Here is a 16,250-nt window from a genome sequence, read left to right on the forward strand (position 1 = left end):
TTTTTGACAACCCTGATAATCACTATCAGTAAACATGTAACTAGACATGCTGAGGATGTCTTTGCTACCTTTCTGTGTTGCTGCAGGTGTTTGAGGGAACATCAGGTATTGATGCCAAGAAGACAGCATGTGAATTCACTGGTGATATCTTGCGTACCCCGGTGTCAGAGGACATGCTAGGTATGATCAACGTGATTTAATGATTAAAATGCTATAGCACGCTGAATTAATGTAGTCAGCTTTTTTCCTTGTTACGCTAATTTCTAAATAAACTGTAAAATCAAATAATTTAATCAAAGCTTTTATTTTAATGTTCTTGAATCTCAATCACTGTGACTCAGTACAACACAAGGTTACATACATTTGAATGGAAGCAAAAAGTAGAGATGCTTTTTCTTTGTTTTCTTTGTTTCTGTCATCACTAACACGAGTTTATAATTGCTGGCACTTGTCAAAGTAAAGTAGCACAAAGTAGACAGAATGTGCTTGCAGGTCTCATCTCATTAAGCAATGATGTAATGTCTAAATGCCTCCTTACCAAAATATTTCCTTTTATAGGTCGTGTGTTCAATGGTTCAGGCAAACCTATCGATCGCGGGCCGACTGTTCTGGCTGAAGATTACTTGGACATCATGGGTATGTTAGCCTCTTACTTTCCTGCTGCTAAGTCATATAAGAATGCAGTGTCATAAACGGAAACTTCATTTAGGTACAATGTCCTAAAAAATCACCAAATAGTTATTGTTAGGGTTTTATTATTATTATTATTATTATTATTATTATTAATAATAATAATAATAATAATAATAATAATATTGACCAAAGCTCACTCAGCAGTGTATTCTGTACTGTTTTACTGTCCCAGGTGTGAACATGAGTGAAATACCACAATAACATTAATAATTTTTTTTACTCATTCATTTTTTGCTAATACAGTTAAGTGTCCTTTTTAATAGTGTTAAACTGTTTTCTTCAGCCTGAGTACATTTTGTCTCCTTAACAAATAAACATTTCAAGAACTTTAGCTTCATTTGTGAGAAATGAAATGTTTTACGTAAACCAAACGTAAATGGTGGTTTACGACACCAACTCTCTGCCATCTATAATCCAGTTTTGAGATCCCTTCCCAATCGCCTTAACACCCACTCACATCCTGGGCCATCTGACCTCAGGAAATCACATGATAGGGTGGGGCCAGGTTTCACAATGAACACACCCGAAACTCTGGCTGATTGGGACCCACACCCAGTTTCACACCTTGGCTCAGGCGATTAGAGGATCATCAGGGGTCCTTTTGTCCCTCTGTGGGGGGGAAACTCCCACTAGGTTTATATCTGGGACTCTCCACCATTTGACCTTAGAACTGAAGAAGCTTCTCGGATGAGAGGTGAAACGTCTTCAAGTAACTTAAAGAAGTCCAGACGCTTTTCTTTGCAAGCTCCTTTGACTTTAACAGGAAATGTTTTTATTTTGAAGTTTAGGAAATTATCCTAGCATTCTGCTACTCGCGGAATAGCAAGTAAATGTTCAAATGTTGAGTACACAACAATAAATGCCAGTCTGCTCTCATTCTGCAATCAATCAATTTATTTATGAGCACATGTACAAACAACACAGGTTGATTAAAGTGCTGTACACAGTAAAAAGTAACACAGACGAAGAACAAAACCAAAGCTAGTGAGCAAAGCTGTGCTTCAGATGGGTTTTAAGGATGTCGAGTGTTGGAGAGATCCTGATATGAGGAGGCCGACTGTTCCAAAGTTTGGGGCCGGTCTCCTCTGAGCTTTAGTCTTATCAACCTCTCAGCTCACCCATGTGTGCCAGTTTTCATGGCTGTTTTGGCTGAGCCATTTAAAGTTGGCTCGGCTAACGTTATGTCAGGTTGGTGCATAAGATGAGCCATCGTGTTCATGAAATTCCCAGAGTATTTACATGTATGTAATAAAATATCGATACTCTGTGTCCGTGTGTTGAGCCAGTATTCCCAAATATCACTATGCTATAGATTTTTCCCATACCGCTACAATAAACCCAACCAGTCAAACGTTTGGGGTCCTACAATCCTACATTTACCATCAATACTTTATCCACACAGTGCATTGAATATTAATGCTGTTGTAAAAGGTAGAAACAGTAGATGATACTTCAGTAATCACAGCCATGGGTCCTTTTATAAAGTGATCTGGAAGTATTTAAGTCCTTTCTTCTGGAACAGTCTTCCATAGGTTGCATGTCATGTGATCAGTCTGCATCCATAGGAGCTTGATAAGATTAACCCTAACCCCGGTCAACAGGACAACACCTAACCACTGCTTCTCTTAATGGTTTATACTTAGCGCCGTGCTGCAGCTCGTGGTCACACTACAGGGCCACAGTGGCGCTAATCCTGTGGCAGCTACACGGTTTGACATGCTGTTGTGAAATATTGATAGATTAGTGCCGGTGAACCACATGAGTGAGAGTTCCTGAGAGCAGGTCTCTGTGCACATCCTTGGTTAACCCCTTTCAAAGTCACTAATGAGTTGTGACTAATTCTCTGCACCCCCCATTGCTCATGGCGGTAGACCAGGTTATCCACTAATTGAAAGGCCTGTCAGATGTTTTCTGTGCCAGATACTGACCTGTGTAAGACGTCTGCATTTGACTTTAAGCAGGCGGTAGGACTGGGAAAGTGCTCTATAAGTGCAGTTACCCTTTGATCATATAGTAAGCAAGCAACGGCTTAATTGGCAGAATTCCTAACAGTCATTTGTCTAATGTAGCTGTTGTCCTTGCACTATTATTTAATTACTGCAGCTCAGAAGAGCGTGTTGAAACTGTAATAGGAAATATTTTCATTGACTCAGTATGTAGTCACTGTAACTAGAATGTAAACTATGCTCAGCAGAGTTTTATTGGAGCACATGAATGTACAGTGTAAGTTAGCTTCCACAATAACACGATATAATTGCTTCTGATTGTTCACATCAAATTAATAATCTCACTTTCCATTTAAGCAGTTGCACAGCCTTTTACTTTCTATCACCATTTTCTTACTACGTTTTTTCTGTTGCGTGTTTTGTCTGGTCAAGTCTGTGGGACTGACCTGTATGATGAACAGTGAAGTGTGCTATTGCTTCCTTTGTGTCCAGCTGAATACGTGTTTCTGTCTCTCAGGTCAGCCCATCAACCCTCAGTGCCGTATCTACCCTGAGGAGATGATCCAGACTGGCATCTCAGCCATTGATGGCATGAATAGCATTGCTCGAGGACAGAAGATCCCCATCTTCTCTGCCGCTGGGTTGCCCCACAATGAGGTGAGATCAGCATACCATTTTATTTCTTTAGTGACAACACCAAGAAGTCTCAATGCTGGTAAAATGCTGGGCCACTAGGTACTAGAGATGGATATCCGATATTACGTATCGGTATCGGTCCGATACTGACCTAAATTACTGGATCGGATATCGGAGAAAAATAAAAAATGTAATCCGATCCATTAAATATCACGAAAGCACCTCACAAAACTTGCAACATGCCGTAACTCACCTCAGAACGTTAGCATGTCGGAGCAGTATGCATCACGTGATAGAGCAGCTGTGGCATGCAGGACCTGTCGGTGGTCTGGATAGCATGTGGAGCTTCGCTAGCAACCTGGCATTTCATCTCCGACAAAGTTATCCCCGAGAGAAGTAAAGCAAGTGTGTAAGTCCATCTCTGAATGTTTGTAAAGCATTCCCACGTTAAGCTTAACAAGCGACTGCCTCTCGCTCTCCGGCTGCTACTTCAATCATGAAACTGCTTAAATGATCAGCTGATCGGCTTTTCTGTCGCGAGTCTGTCTCTCGTTTGTTTTTGGTCCACTTTGCGCCAGAAAGAGCAAACCAGCGGCTGAACAACAGCAGCACGTTTAAGCTTGATAAGCTGTTGTTAGAATTTATTTAATATTAATTTCTACACCAGGATCTTTTTCTACGTAGCTGACGCTGGTAACTGTGCAGGGACGGATCTAGCAAAGTTTAGCCAGGGGGGCCGATAGGGCATTAACTGGGAAAAGGGGGCACAAAGACATACTTTTCTTTCTTATTCTCATTTAAAATGTCTAGCTTTTAATAAATAATTATCTGACACCCAAAGTTTTAATTTGATGTAAAATGAATAGAAGTCAATTACTGTACATAGTGACTATTAAGTCTAATATATATACCCTAGTAAGCTATAGTACTTTTTACTTTGGGAAGGTACCATCTGTGCAGTCTGCAATTTTGTTGAAGAAAGATGTTGAATCTATTTAATATTTCTTGAAAAATAATTGATTTCTGTGCATTTTTTTTCACACTGCATCAAATTAAGGTTGATTACGTCGATTAAGCATCATGAGGTGGCGCGTGAGGGGTGGTTCCCTATTTTTTATTTATTTAATTTTGTTGTTGCTCGGAGTTGGAACCCTATTAGTTAGGTTGCTTAATATTTACGCTAAGTACTCTTTAAAATACCAGAATAGGGAGGATGGTGTAGGTCTAAGTTTATTAGATTGATCAGTATTGCTGAACTATGAAATATTTTTTTTGTATACAGGTATAACAGAATAGCTTTAGTGTAGTTGTTGTTTTAAACTTGAGTATGAACTTGCAGACTTGCAAAATGCAGCAAGATATTTTAAAAAACAGTTTTGTTGATTAAAAAACACTATATCGGATTCATATCGGTATCGGCAGATATCCAAATTTATGATATCGGTATCGGTATCGGACATAAAAAAGTGGTATCGTGCCATCTCTACTAGGTACCACTGGAAGTGCTGAATATCTCCTTTTATCTTTATTGAGAATCAATCCCCATCGTAAACACCAGAGCATACCTGAGTATTAGCTGATATAAGTGTGTTTAGCATTATGTTCATGTAGTGTTTGGTGTCTCTGTAGTGGCTTCAGAGTGAACTCGGATAGCATCTTCACATGATGCCACTCGAGTCAGTGTCAGTTTAGGCAGAAGACTGAAAATGAGGTGACCCTTCCCACTGCATGTAGTCTGTTGCAACAAGAATAACTTCATTAAACCTATTGCATTACTTCCTGTGTTCATTTGGTATTGCAAGCAGATTTTGACAAGGAAGAAGTGCATGGAGTAAAACACAAAAGTAATGTGTCTCTGTCCGGTTTGTAAGTCTGACATCATTATCTGTTTCTGGGTCCTAAACTCCGTCCCTTCAGGTCCCAAAGTCAAACGAACACTGCAGCATCACTGAGAGTTAAAAACTGTCTGAATTCTTTCATCTTTAATAAAATGATCAGTGTTGCTGCTTTACCAGGTGTAACAATTAAGTTTAACATCCAGGCATCCTTGAAAACAGGATTTATTACATTTAACAGAGTTAGAAGTTAGCAGGAAGTTAGCTCGCTAGCTTCTACCTAAACATGATGTAGCATGTTTGACTGAGAGATTTCTGAATAAATTCAAACGTACAGCTCTGCTATCACTTCCAGCATAAATGAAGACAGAAAACTAAACAGCAGTGACGTTTGTAGGGTTACTGAAGTTGGGCTAGCTGGTATATATATATATATACCAGTGTATATATAACAAATTTCCCACGTGTGGGACTAATAAAGGTTATCTTATCTTATATAATGATGTGCTACTTGATCGCTAGCAACACAGCTATGTTAGCATAACATTAGCATAGTGAAGCTGGAGGATGAACGCTAACGCTAACGCAGCAATTTCCTAATGTTTCCTAATGTTGTAAACCTGCTCAACATTTGGCAATAAAACCCTTCTGATTCTGATTCTTCTGATTCTGAACTTTTAAGGGAAAAATGAATGAGAGACAAATTAGTAACAAAAATATTAGTCCAGCAGTACCATTCTCAGTTTTATTGCCATTGCTACAGTGGGGCAAAAAAGTATTTAGTCAGCCACCGATTGTGCAAGTTCCCCCACTTAAAATGATGACAGAGGTCAGTAATTTGCACCAGAGGTACACTTCAACTGTGAGAGACAGAATGTGAAAAAAAATCCATGAATCCACATGGTAGGATTTGTAAAGAATTTATTGGTAAATCAGGGTGGAAAATAAGTATTTGGTCACCTCAAACAAGGAAAATCTCTGGCTCTCACAGACCTGTAACGTCTTCTGTAAGAAGCTTTTCTGTGCCCCACTCGTTACCTGTATGAATGGCACCTGTTTGAACTCATCATCTGTATAAAAGACACCTGTCCACAGCCTCAAACAGTCAGACTCCAAACTCCGCCATGGCCAAGACCAAAGAGCTTTCGAAGGACACCAGGAAAAGTATTGTAGACCTGCACCAGACTGGGAAGAGTGAATCTACAATAGGCAAGCAGCTTGGTGTGAAAAAATCAACTGTGGGAGCAATCATCAGAAAATGGAAGACATACAAGACCACTGATAATCTCCCTCGATCTGGGGCTCCACGCAAGATCTCATCCCGTGGGGTCAAAATGATCATGAGAACGGTGAGCAAAGATCCCAGAACCACACGGGGGGACCTGGTGAATGACCTGCAGAGAGCTGGGACCAAAGTAACAAAGGTCACCATCAGTAACACACTACAACGGCAGGGAATCAAATCCCGCAGTGCCAGACGTGTTCCGCTGCTGAAGCCAGTGCATGTCCAGGCCCGTCTGAAGTTTGCCAGAGAGCACATGGATGATACAGCAGAGGATTGGGAGAATGTCATGTGGTCAGATGAAACCAAAGTAGAACTTTTTGGTATAAACTCAACTCGTCGTGTTTGGAGGAAGAAGAATACTGAGTTGCATCCCAAGAACACCATACCTACTGTGAAGCATGGGGGTGGAAACATCATGCTATGGGGCTGTTTTTCTGCCAAGGGGACAGGACGACTGATCCGTGTTAAGGACAGAATGAATGGGGCCATGTATCGTGAGATTTTGAGCCAAAACCTCCTTCCATCAGTGAGAACTTTGAAGATGAAATGAGGCTGGGTCTTCCAACATGACAATGATCCAAAACACACCGCCCGGGCAACAAAGGAGTGGCTCCGTAAGAAGCATTTGAAAGTCCTGGAGTGGCCTAGCCAGTCTCCAGACCTCAACCCCATAGAAAATCTGTGGCGGGAGTTGAAAGTCCGTGTTGCTCGGCGACAGCCCCAAAACATCACTGCTCTCGAGAAGATCTGCATGGAGGAATGGGCCAAAATACCAGCTACTGTGTGTGCAAACCTGGTAAAGACCTATAGTAAACGTTTGACCTCTGTTATTGCCAACAAAGGTTATGTTACAAAGTATTGAGTTGTATTTTTGTTATTGACCAAATACTTATTTTCCACCCTGATTTACCAATAAATTCTTTACAAATCCTACCATGTGGATTCATGGATTTTTTTTTCACATTCTGTCTCTCACAGTTGAAGTGTACCTCTGGTGCAAATTACTGACCTCTGTCATCATTTTAGGTGGGGGAACTTGCACAATCGGTGGCTGACTAAATACTTTTTTGCCCCACTGTACATCGTATGGGTTTAAAAACTGATCTTTAAAATGAACAGTGGTAATAAAAACTGAGAGAGGCCAGTGATCATTGCCTGTTTTAGGGGCTTGTTCAGATTAAATAGAACAAGATTCAAAGTATTAAAACATTAAAACACAACAGCCATAATAAATTCAGAGTAGTGTGGTTCATCACGTCCTCACTTAAAGACCAGATATGGTTCGGACAGTCTGCTCCTTAGTTTGCCAGATCACCAGAGACCAGAGGAGGTTAAAGTAGTGCTATCCACCCACCTAATACATGCTCTGTGGTCCAAATAACAACAATTAGAAAAACCCAACCGACACCAGGGAGTTTATGTCCCACTTCCCGCATACAGAAAAAGAATGCGGTACTAATGGGAGAGCACCATTTATATACAGTGATGGATGGTTTATCATGGAGTGGACAGATATTACAGATACATTTACAGCCACTTACATACTTTTTTATTTAGGTATTTATTTAGGTGTTCATGTGTAAAGGCTGAGGACAGGAGATAAAGTAGAATTTACTTAAAAACAAACAGAAGCAGTGGCACGGTGGCACGGTGGTTAGCACTGTTGCCGCACAGCAAGAAGGTCCTGAGTTCAATTCCAACATCAGGCCGGGGTCTTTCTGTGTGGAGTTTGCATGTTCTCCCCGTGTTTGCGTGGGTTCTCTCCGGGTACTCCGGCTTCCTCCCACCGTCCAAAGACATGCAGCTTGTGGGGATAGGTTAATTGGATAATCCAAATTGTCACTAGGTGTGAATGTGCGAATGAATGTGAGTGCAAATGGTTGTCTGTCCCTGTGTGTTAGCCCTGCGACAGACTGGCGACCTGTCCAGGGTGTACCCCGCCTCTCGCCCTCTGACAGCTGGGATAGGCTCCAGCGCCCCCCGCGACCCTGAAAAGGACAAGCGGAAGCGAATGGATGGATGAAACAGAAGCAGCACTTTGTGTTTTCTTCTCTTTAGAGATGAGAGTAATGGATACGTCCTCCTCATCCTCACTCATGTCAGAGTTCAGACGTGGACAGCTTGTGTATTACATTATCATTATTTATTACATTACTGATAAAACAAGATAAAAACAATTGGCCTCAGGCTGCTGGTGATCAGTCACCAATCATTAGTGCAGCCCTCATCTTTAGTCTGTCCTTTTGAACCTTTGTCTCTTTAACTCGCAGCTTTAAACTCAACTTATTTCATCCCTGTACTCTGGGAGGTCATGCTTTTACCAAACTGTTGTATCATACCAAGAACTCACAGCTGCTTTGAATACACCAAAAACCTTTTGCTCGCTCAGCGGTTTAAGCTACATGCTTTGGGATATGTTGAGGTCCAATTTTGTGGAAGTCTTTCAGTGGAAATGTTTAACATGAGTGAGTGGGATGATTCACGAGTGGTAGCTGTGGTCCTTCTGTGTCACATGACAGCTGTTTTGCTTCCTTTTTGGAAGTTTTTGTGCCTCACAGTGGAAATTCATGACTCAGTTGTAGTGTGTTCATGTTCAGACACTTCACAAATGTACTACATCCCCAAATATCCCTCGCTGTATAAAGCTGGGTCAGGTTCAGTGTGTTCAGCTCAAGAGCACCAGCTTTATTGTTAGGATTTGATCACCAGCCTAATTTCTGCTCTGTGGACTTATAAGCTCTGTTTTCACCAAACAAACCCATCATTCAGAGCCATGCTGCTAAACAGGTAGGGCACTTACAACAGCATCCACAGCACCCACAGCATCCACAGCACCTACAGCCAGATGCCCTGTCGCTGTGCATTATTTAAAACATAAAGAGCAGCTGCTGCTTATGGCAATTTATGTGACATTTAAAACCTTTATTATTGTAGAACAGATCAAAGTGTTACAGTTCAAACCAAAGCAGTGCTAGAGCGAGCGAATGAATCATGTGACCACAAACGCACAGGTGCTTTTTTTTTTTTTTTTAATCTGTCAGCACGTACTTTTGGAAATATGTTCCAACATTTGTTTCCACTGTGCCCACAAAAGGATCAGCTGTGCATAACTGGATCATTTTACATGATTAACGTGCTGCAGAAGTGCCCAAACAAACGCACAACGTGTTCTCCACCTAATTATGGTCTGTTTGGTGTCATTGTGTCATCAAGCACACGTGACAGAGCTCATCCATGTAGGCCTTTTCCCTTCAGCCACCCTGTGGCTGAATTCAAGGTGCACAGAGAGGTCAGGGCCGTGATCATGTCACACATTCACTACAGCGACACAGCGTCTCTGCAGTCTTATATGTAATGTGGTGGTTTATGTAGGGATTGAATGTCAGATATGAAACGGTAATGAGACTGAGTCCTGATGGAGAGGCAGCTGCAGCCGCTCAGTCACAGTGTGAGTGGCTGTAGTTTCCTAGGTGATTGTCTCTTCATTAATAACAGCAGCTATAGTCTGTAAATAGCACGTGATCATTTTGAGCCTCAGGTGACGCTTTCGTATAGATTTGACTCTAGCTTACATGTTCTTTGAGAGCCTTTTGTCGACTGTTAGCCCTTCTGTCCATCCGTCTGTGTGTCTGACTCTGTTTCTTATTGGTGCTTTCAGATTGCTGCCCAAATCTGTCGTCAGGCTGGCCTGGTGCAGAAGTCCAAGGATGTGATGGACTATAGTGCAGACAACTTTGCCATTGTCTTCGCAGCCATGGGGGTAAGCAGACAAATTGCAGCATTCAGCTTTTCAAACTCTTCCCAGCCCATCTGTGGCTCTAATCCCCCTCTTAACCTTGATGTGACACCTTGTTCCCTCCTCCCGCCCTGCATGTTGTCCTTTATTCACCAGGTGATTTAACCTTTAAGTCCCTCTTGTTATTTCTGCACCTCTGAGCATAGCCCCCAGCCATGTAGACAGCTTAGTAATTCAAAGGCCGCCGTCAGCCTCCCGTATCAAGTTCTGTGTTCCTCAGCTGCTCCTTCCATCTGTTGTAATGCTCAATTGTGATGGCTTGACCTCCAAGGAACGAACACACGCACACACACACACACACACACACACACACACACACACACACACACACACACACACACTCACTTGCTTCACTTGCTAAATGTAATCCTTCATCCTTTCACCTTGCACAGTTCACATCCCACGGTGGTTGGTGTGTGACGACTGTGGATAAGCAGTGAAGGCAGTGCTTGGATATGCATTTTTAGCACACAGTGTGCACCATCACAGCATCAGAGTGAATCAAGCTGAAACGGTGTGCTGAACGTCACACCTTCAACTGAAACTCTTCCTCAGGTTGTCATCCTAACGCGGGGTCAGCGACCGGGATTCTGCTCGCTGTCACGTTTAAAAATCAGGAATTATTCTTATCTTGGTGTGTTACTTTTTTAAATGTCTGTAAATTTATGAGGTTATGGTGATTTTGTAACATTAAAATGAAACACTCAAACTATGTGTGCTAACTGCTGATGTGTGACGCCTGCGTGTGATTTTCACCATGGATGAATCCAAGCAAAGCTTCTGAAAAAGCCTTTAATGCCACGTGTGCAGATTGATTTGTTTTCACTGCCAGTGTGCTAAACGACAAACAACAACAAGTTTGTGTTGCAGAACATTCCCAGCACAAACACAAAGCCTTTGCTGAAAAATGTGGAAAACACCTGATTCAGAAGACTGGAGGGCTGAAATTCAACTACGTGTGCTGGTTTGTTGGCTGCTCAGGAAATAGTCAGGCCCAGGAAGCCGTTAACAGCAGGAGAGTAAAAGAATTCAGAATATGTCTTTGTCAGACTTGACAAATGAGAGACGTGTCTCTCTCTGCAAAGACTGTAACAGACAGAAACATGAAAATAGCAGAAACGTCACCGGCGGTCTGTGATGAGTCCAAAGGTGTACGAATCACAGTGTTCTGCTGTGAGCGCTGCTGGGCCACAGAAAGGATCCCACTGACAGACCAAACACAGGTGTGGGGTTGTGGTGTGGGTGGCTGCTGATAGGCTTTGTAGCTTCACTGCAGACGTCACTGAGCAGAGCATCGCTGATGTTTCACTACAGCCTGCACCAAACTTTCCCTGAGCATGAATGTTGTCATTCAGATTGTGACCAAAGTCATGGCTGCAGGTTTAAACCACTGTCAGGCCTGTTACTGGACCACGTGGACATCCTGCTGAACAACGACGTCTGACCACGGGGAAGTGCTGACGTGCTCTGCAAGCAAAGGGATCACGATGAGCTGGAGCAGCCAGAGTGGTGGAAAAGCTACACATGGAGGATATGACAGCGCAGCCCGGCACAGGCTGGAGGAGGCTTTCAAGTGCAATTTGGCAGTGTTAGCCAGAGACTTACAGTCTCTTACAGTTACAGACTTACATTTCAAAAAGACTTACAATGTAATAAAGTATCTGCAGTCACCACAGTGCAAACTTGGATTCTGTGAGTTCAGAGAGGAAAACGCCACATCATCCTTTCCTGTCCTTCACCATCCATCGCTGTTCAATACGACTGCAGGTGTAAGGCAAACATATATGTCCAAGTTCTGGACGTCCTGGGCTTCTGATTGTTTTGGTCAGACTGTGCCTGAGGTCGCGGCTCTGGCACTGCTCATCGTGTCTAACAGTATAACATCAAGTCCATTGAGGAACTTTGACCGGTGGTTGAATGTGGTTCTCGCAGCCATCAGTCACATGTGCTGTATGGTAAATAACATGTCTGTGTAGCTGTGTGCGTTGCTGACACTGAACTACTCGCCTGGTACTAATGTTGTGAACCTACCACATGGAACAGTGATCGAATTTCCATTTCTGAGTTGAAACTGAAGGAAGGAGGATGATGAACGTGTTTATATTAATGACGTCAACTGTAAGTCTTTATGAGGAGTTTTACAAACATCACGTTCCCTTCGTGACAGAATGGCTCGCTCCTGCTCTTTGCTGCCTTTTCAGTACCTTCATGCCTTCAGACGTTCTTGCATCTCTCCAGGACACCTCACAGTTTGTGAAGCCACTAATGTTCCAGAGATGATTTCTGAAATGCTTATGGCATCTGTTTCAGGTCAACATGGAAACGGCTCGTTTCTTCAAGTCTGACTTTGAAGAAAATGGCTCTATGGACAATGTCTGCCTTTTCCTCAACTTGGCCAACGACCCCACGTAAGAAATGATCTCCAGCAGTAGTCTGGCTGATGTTGTACATGTGGGCTGCTGTGTGTGTTACTCGTAATTGTTTGTCTCGTGGACTGAGAGCTACTAAAGATCTTGACTTTTCTCTTGCGGCTAACTAGCATCGAGCGTATCATCACTCCCCGCCTGGCGCTGACGACGGCAGAGTACCTGGCCTACCAGTGTGAGAAACACGTCCTGGTCATCCTCACCGACATGAGCTCCTACGCTGAAGCTCTGAGAGAGGTACGACTGCCTTTACTGTCTTTGGCTCAGCTAATGTTTAGGTGTTGTTTGTCAAAATAACATCGGTGTAAAAGCCAAATCCCAGTGAGTCACAACGTTTTAATCTAATGCTCTGTATTCAGGGCTCTAGAGTGCGACCATATTTTTCAATGATGCGACTAAAAAAAAATCTTTGGTGTGACCAGCTGTTCAAGGTTTTGAAAAAAACGTAAACACAGAGCGGACCCGACGCATCACAATCAGCTTTCTCACACGGACACGGCGTCGGGCCGAAAGCCGACAGCTCGCTGACTCTGATGCGTCGGCGCTTTGTGTTTCCGTCTTTTTTGCACTCGATTCTGAGCTGCAGGTTTTATCTCTCTCCAACCAAAATTCACTGAAGCAGCAGCAAAAGAAGATCCAAACTACGCTCCACATTTGATAAATGTCGTCATGAATCCCCTCTGACTTCTGCTGCTTTGCTACCAGCACAATAAAATCACACTTCCTGCACAGCTCTCTCTGTGCTTCGAGAACAGTTTCCCGTCTCAAATCTCTGTTTCCTGCATCATTCATTCGTTTATCACCCTCCAGTCTACCGTTGTTTACAGCGCTGTCGGCCGCTCGGACGAGAAAGCCTCATTTCTGCTGTTCAATACTGAAGAAATGTAAACTTCTTAAAACTATGCAATATTGCAGAATATTTTAAAGTTGATCTGCTATAGAAAACAGGAAAATCCCCTTCATGTTTTTCTGTTTTATCCTCAGTTACTTTGACACAAAGGCCTCTGCTGTGATGCTCACACCTCTGATGAAGGCTCACATGTATCAATGCTGATAAACCATCAAATTATAATATTTCTGACTGTCTGAGGCTAAATCAAATTGAATCGAATCAGGACCTCGTGAATCGGAATCGAGTGCATTACAGAAATCAGTGATGATGCCAGCCGTAGTGAGCAGCCTCGGCCCGACAGAAGTGGATGTAGCTGTGGGTAAAAAGGTGGAAAGAACTACTGATAACTTTTTTGTTAAGGCCTGATCCTTCTGAAACTCATAGCCAGCTCTGACACGGAGCCATCTGAAAAAGCACAGTGTATCCAGGAAACACATTATGTGCTGCGATAAATGCCCAAGTGTCCCCTCTAACACGGCCTTTCAGTGGCAAGCAGGTCGTCAGAGGAGCCGATGTGATGATTACGTTTAACTTGTCTACAGTATCACCAAAGAGAGCCAACGCACTTTAAGCACTTTAAGCACTTTAAGCACAAGCTTGTTAGTTAATCTTTTACAAATCAATATTGTCTGTGTGGACAGCAGTTTCCCACATGTAAAACTGCGGTGTTCAGCGATGCGGTTGAAAAAGTTAGGCGCACCAGGGCAACGGTGGCCCTGCGTGTTAAGGTCACTAACTCTACTGCTGGTTTGGTTGTTTTAATGCAGATAAGTGTGTTAAACAAATCCAACGACTCCTCATGCCCGGGCTCACAGTCGTCGTGGTTACTGGTTCTTCTTTATGAAAGGTTGATAATTTTACATTTACCATTCTGACCTGAAGAGTCTTTGGACGACTCTGGTAGGACGAATCCACCTTTTAAATGTTTTTTGGTGTTTCACGTGAGTCTTAACCTCATGAGCAACTCTTGGCCGAGGATTCTTTAGCCTACAGTGACCACTGAGATTCCCTAACACTGACCAAAGGACACTTAAACGCTGCTTACATGGGGACAACGTCGACTCATAGATAGCAACACATTTTTCTGGCACAGCCTCCGAGGTGCACGGAGAAGACAAAGAGCTGATGTGTGGACAGTGACACTTACAGGATCAGGGAGCAGCTCTGCATTAGGCCTTCTGCCTCATTGCAAGACGTCCAACTGTTTGTGTTTAAATTAATGTTAATTGGTCAGCTGGTTCATTTGTGTCGCTGGAGTGTCCACAACAACATCAACTCGTGTCATCATGCTGCTGTGCATAAAAAGGGGAACCTTTAGGTTCTCACATTTCCATGGCTGATATTTGTTGCCAGAGGCTTTTCACTGTGTCATTGTATGCACGTTGTACCTCTGAGAGTGAAAACAAAGGCCAGACCTTCATGGGTGTTGGTGGATTATATATCCATTGTCACAGAGGCTTTACTGAGCAATGTTGTGCAGGAAACCTGAGATGCTGCCATATCCCAGGTAAATATAAATCAGCTGAATAACCCTTCAGGCTCATCTGCAGAAGCTAACGTGGTCAGCGAGTTCTTCTTCTCAGTGTTAAATCCTAGAAGTTGTTTTTAATTGTGTCCTATTCTTTTCACATTCAGTTTACATGCAGCTTTTCCATCTGCTCTCTCACTCTGCCGCACATATATGTATGTATGCCACATATTCAGCAGTGTGTGGTAAATACTGAATCCTCTCTCAAGCTGCACTCTGGCACAAAGTCAACACCCCCCAGTGTAAAACCTCAGCAACATCAGCACAAAGGTGATAGACTCACTAAAGTCGTGAGCTCCTGCTGAAAGGGAGGATAATGTGTCCTTCAGTCTACTAGGAAATACCTTAACTTCATTATTGCAGGTCTGGCTTTAAAAGGAAATGGACCCCCCCGATCCTCACTCCCCTCACACCCACTGCCCTCCTTTCTCCTTGTTGCGAGGAGTCGGGTCCTCTCAACTCACTCTTTTGTGTCTCCGTAATAATCCTTTTGTGTTGCACAGTTTGCTGTTTCAATATGTTGGCACAGCACAGTGTGGGTTTTTAAAGGGTGCATGTGTGTTTGCTGTTCATAACCTTGGCACATGTACGTCTGCACCAATAGTCAACTGAGCCTCGGGCAGCTCGATGGGTAATTCAGCGTGTACAAAGAGCCGGGACATTAACATTTAACTTCTGTTTCCATTCACAAGCGTGAAGGTTGAATTTTGCATTGACTCTGCTGTTCAGCATCGTGGAGACTGCCCATCAACCTTTCAATCCACAGGTGAATAGGATCCATTTTCTTTCCCTCTTGCTCTGAATCCGGTGAACTTTTAGAACAAAGATTTGCTTTGGTCATTTTTGTAGAGGGTCTCCAACAGAATGGCAGCATTTCCAACCAGCTCTTTGCCTCTTTTGTAACCGAAATGGAAGAGTCAGCATCACTTGACTCTGCAGAAGTAAAGACTAGTGTTTGTCTTTGTTTTGAGTCTTACAATAATTTGATGTCTTCAGTTTAAATGCCAAATCCTGTGTTGCAGCCCGTTTACCCGAGGATGCAGAATGATGCTGTGCCAACCTCTGAATTGGTTTCAGACCAAATTTAAGTCAGGTGTGAAAACACTCATATAGCAGCTGTCAGTTTTTAAAGTTTCTTTTTCCAAACATATTGACTTGGAGGGGATCATTCCCTAACCTTGGTCACAGTGGTGAGCAGCACCGTCGCCTCACA

General features: G+C 43.0%; 1 protein-coding gene across 1 annotated transcript in view; it reads left to right on the top strand.

Moving 5' to 3' along the window:
* The window catches only part of atp6v1ba (ATPase, H+ transporting, lysosomal, V1 subunit B, member a), a 44,688-nt gene that overhangs the window by 23,795 nt on the left and 4,643 nt on the right, over positions 1-16,250 (top strand). The window contains exons 4-9 of the mRNA XM_026189747.2: positions 87-180; positions 559-636; positions 3,157-3,296; positions 10,054-10,155; positions 12,502-12,599; positions 12,731-12,854. Coding sequence (XP_026045532.1) covers positions 87-180; positions 559-636; positions 3,157-3,296; positions 10,054-10,155; positions 12,502-12,599; positions 12,731-12,854 — 636 coding nt within the window. The remainder of the gene's footprint in view (positions 1-86; positions 181-558; positions 637-3,156; positions 3,297-10,053; positions 10,156-12,501; positions 12,600-12,730; positions 12,855-16,250) is intronic.

This window comes from Astatotilapia calliptera, chromosome 13, assembly GCF_964374335.1.
Source record: "Astatotilapia calliptera chromosome 13, fAstCal68.1, whole genome shotgun sequence".
NCBI classification, from domain to species: Eukaryota; Metazoa; Chordata; class Actinopteri; order Cichliformes; family Cichlidae; genus Astatotilapia; species Astatotilapia calliptera.